Genomic DNA, 2208 nt, shown 5'->3' on the forward strand with positions numbered 1-2208 from the left:
CCTGCCACAACCCCCAGTTACTTTTTTAGAGATGGGGTCTCGCTGTAGCTCAGGCTGGTCTTGAACCTGTGAGCTCGGGAATTCCACTGGCCTCAGCCTCCCAAGTGCTGGGATTACAGGCGTGAGCCACTGCACCCAGCCTCACCAACTATTTTTATGTGGCTGCTGTACCTCTTAGCCTCCCCCAACCTCCAGTTCAGAAACCCTGTGATCATCAGGGATTGTTTTTATTTTTTTGAGACAGAGTTTCACTATGTCACCCTCGGTCGAGTGCCGTGGCGTCACAGCTCACAGCAACCTCAAACTCTTGGGCTTAAGCAATTTTCTTGCCTCAGCCTCCCAAGTAGCTGGGACTACAGCATCGGCCATAACGCCCGGCTATTTTTTTGTAGTTGTTGCAGTTGTCGTTATTGTTTTAGCTGGCCTGGGCAGGGTTTGAACCTGCCACCTGGATGTACGTGGCCGGCCCCCTACCCACTGAGCTACGGGTGCCGCCCATCATCATGAGATTTTCCCATAAGAACCACATCATAAGTGACTCAGTCACCTCTCCTTTCACTACTAAAAGTTTACCAGGCCAGAAGTACCATTCACCAGCTTCTCTTTTTCAACCCTGATGAGCACAAAAGAACTGGTCAGTTTCCTCTGTATTCTGCTATAAAGGCACTAACTTTTCACTCACAACAAAACTGTATCATGAAACCAGTAGGGGCCTCCAGGTAAGTCTCTGACTCCTCCTATTACAGGAGAAATTTCACCGTGAAGACATTCATGGTAATGGGATCTGACCATTTGTGAAACTTAACCAGGAAGGTTATGGTCTCCTAGGCCAGTTTCAACCTCTGCATGCAAAGAACTCAGAGGACCTGGCCAAGCAGGTGGGAACCTGGTGACAGTCAAGAAACCAACCCCCATGGACTCCCAGAACCATTCCTACCCACTTCATGCAAAAGAACAAGACCAAACAGATCACACCTGTTGTGTGCACAGACCTCTCTCTCTCTCTCTCACACACACACACACACACACACACACACTTAACCATCTGCAGGCCACTAGGAACAGGACCTGGAGGGACGCCACAGAAGACCTTCAGACACTACCCCTTCCAACTCCCCCAGACATATCCTAACCTATGTTGTTAGAACATTAGGTCTGACTCCAACAGAGGTCTGAAGCCCTTTTCTTTTTTTTGAAGAGTATTGCCATGGGAGATGGACACAGGGTTGGTATCTCTCTTGCAATAATTTCATAAATCCAAAGAAATTCATCCAGGTAGAAAGTAAACGACGGGGAAAAAAATACTTGAACCTGATGAAATTAACTATCTTCATCAGACTATTTCAGGCACAGCACTGCAGAGTAGCTGACGGTCTCAGAAGACACGTCATCTTAGTGTATACAACTTAAGCCCCTTACCAAACACACACACCCCATAAACTGAAAGATCACGCTCTACAAAGTTCAGCAACAGTCCTTTCTACCAAATTCACCAAATTCTCGTTCAACCACCCCTTCTACACCAAAACGCAAGTTTCATAATTGGCTTTCTTTTTTTCTTCTTGGTCGTAGTCACTTTTTTCTTAAACCAATACCAAAAAGGCTCTGTCCCCTCCCAGCTAACTGTCCACTGTAAATGTAAACCTCGCACGGTTCCGAGTCCTGCACAACACCATTTAATTCTCCAGATAGGGATCTGCACTCTTTTGCATAACTGCAACATTATGAAACACCATTCGCCAAGTTAGAACGCTGTTGGAAGAGGGTGTGGTGGGGAGGGCAGCAGGGAGGTGGGAAGGGGAACAGAAAAGCAAAGAGAAATTAAAGACCACTGCCAACTGGCTGTGTATTTGCTTCTGGTACTAAAGAAGTTAGAGCCATCCAACCCTGTAATTATTGCTAGGATTAAAAATTTGTTACTCACGTAATCATGAAAGGCTTTTGCTTCACTTGAATGTTCACAAGTGTCTCTCCTTTCAGGAGCTGCACAGTAAAGGTCCCAAAATACGCTGCAAGTTGAAAAACAAAATAAGATCAAGTTTCTAATTATGACTCGTGCACACAACAGCAAGTGCACAACGCCTGTGCTAACGGTACCGGGTTTCCCAAAGGCTCAACCCCACCTCGCCAGCCTCTATCGGGCAACATCAGCCTAGAAAACAAAACGGATTCGACCTCTCCTGCCAAGCCACTAATTTGTAATAACAA

General features: G+C 46.3%; 1 protein-coding gene across 2 annotated transcripts in view; it reads right to left on the reverse strand.

Moving 5' to 3' along the window:
* The window catches only part of SSBP3 (single stranded DNA binding protein 3), a 172533-nt gene that overhangs the window by 166184 nt on the left and 4141 nt on the right, over positions 1-2208 (reverse strand). For both annotated transcript variants that reach the window (XM_003793113.3, XM_003793112.3), the window contains exon 4: positions 1925-2009. In XM_003793113.3, coding sequence (XP_003793161.1) covers positions 1925-2009 — 85 coding nt within the window. The remainder of the gene's footprint in view (positions 1-1924; positions 2010-2208) is intronic.

Source organism: Otolemur garnettii, unplaced genomic scaffold (genome assembly GCF_000181295.1).
Source record: "Otolemur garnettii isolate 467f Iridium unplaced genomic scaffold, OtoGar3 scaffold00066, whole genome shotgun sequence".
NCBI classification, from domain to species: domain Eukaryota; kingdom Metazoa; phylum Chordata; class Mammalia; order Primates; family Galagidae; genus Otolemur; species Otolemur garnettii.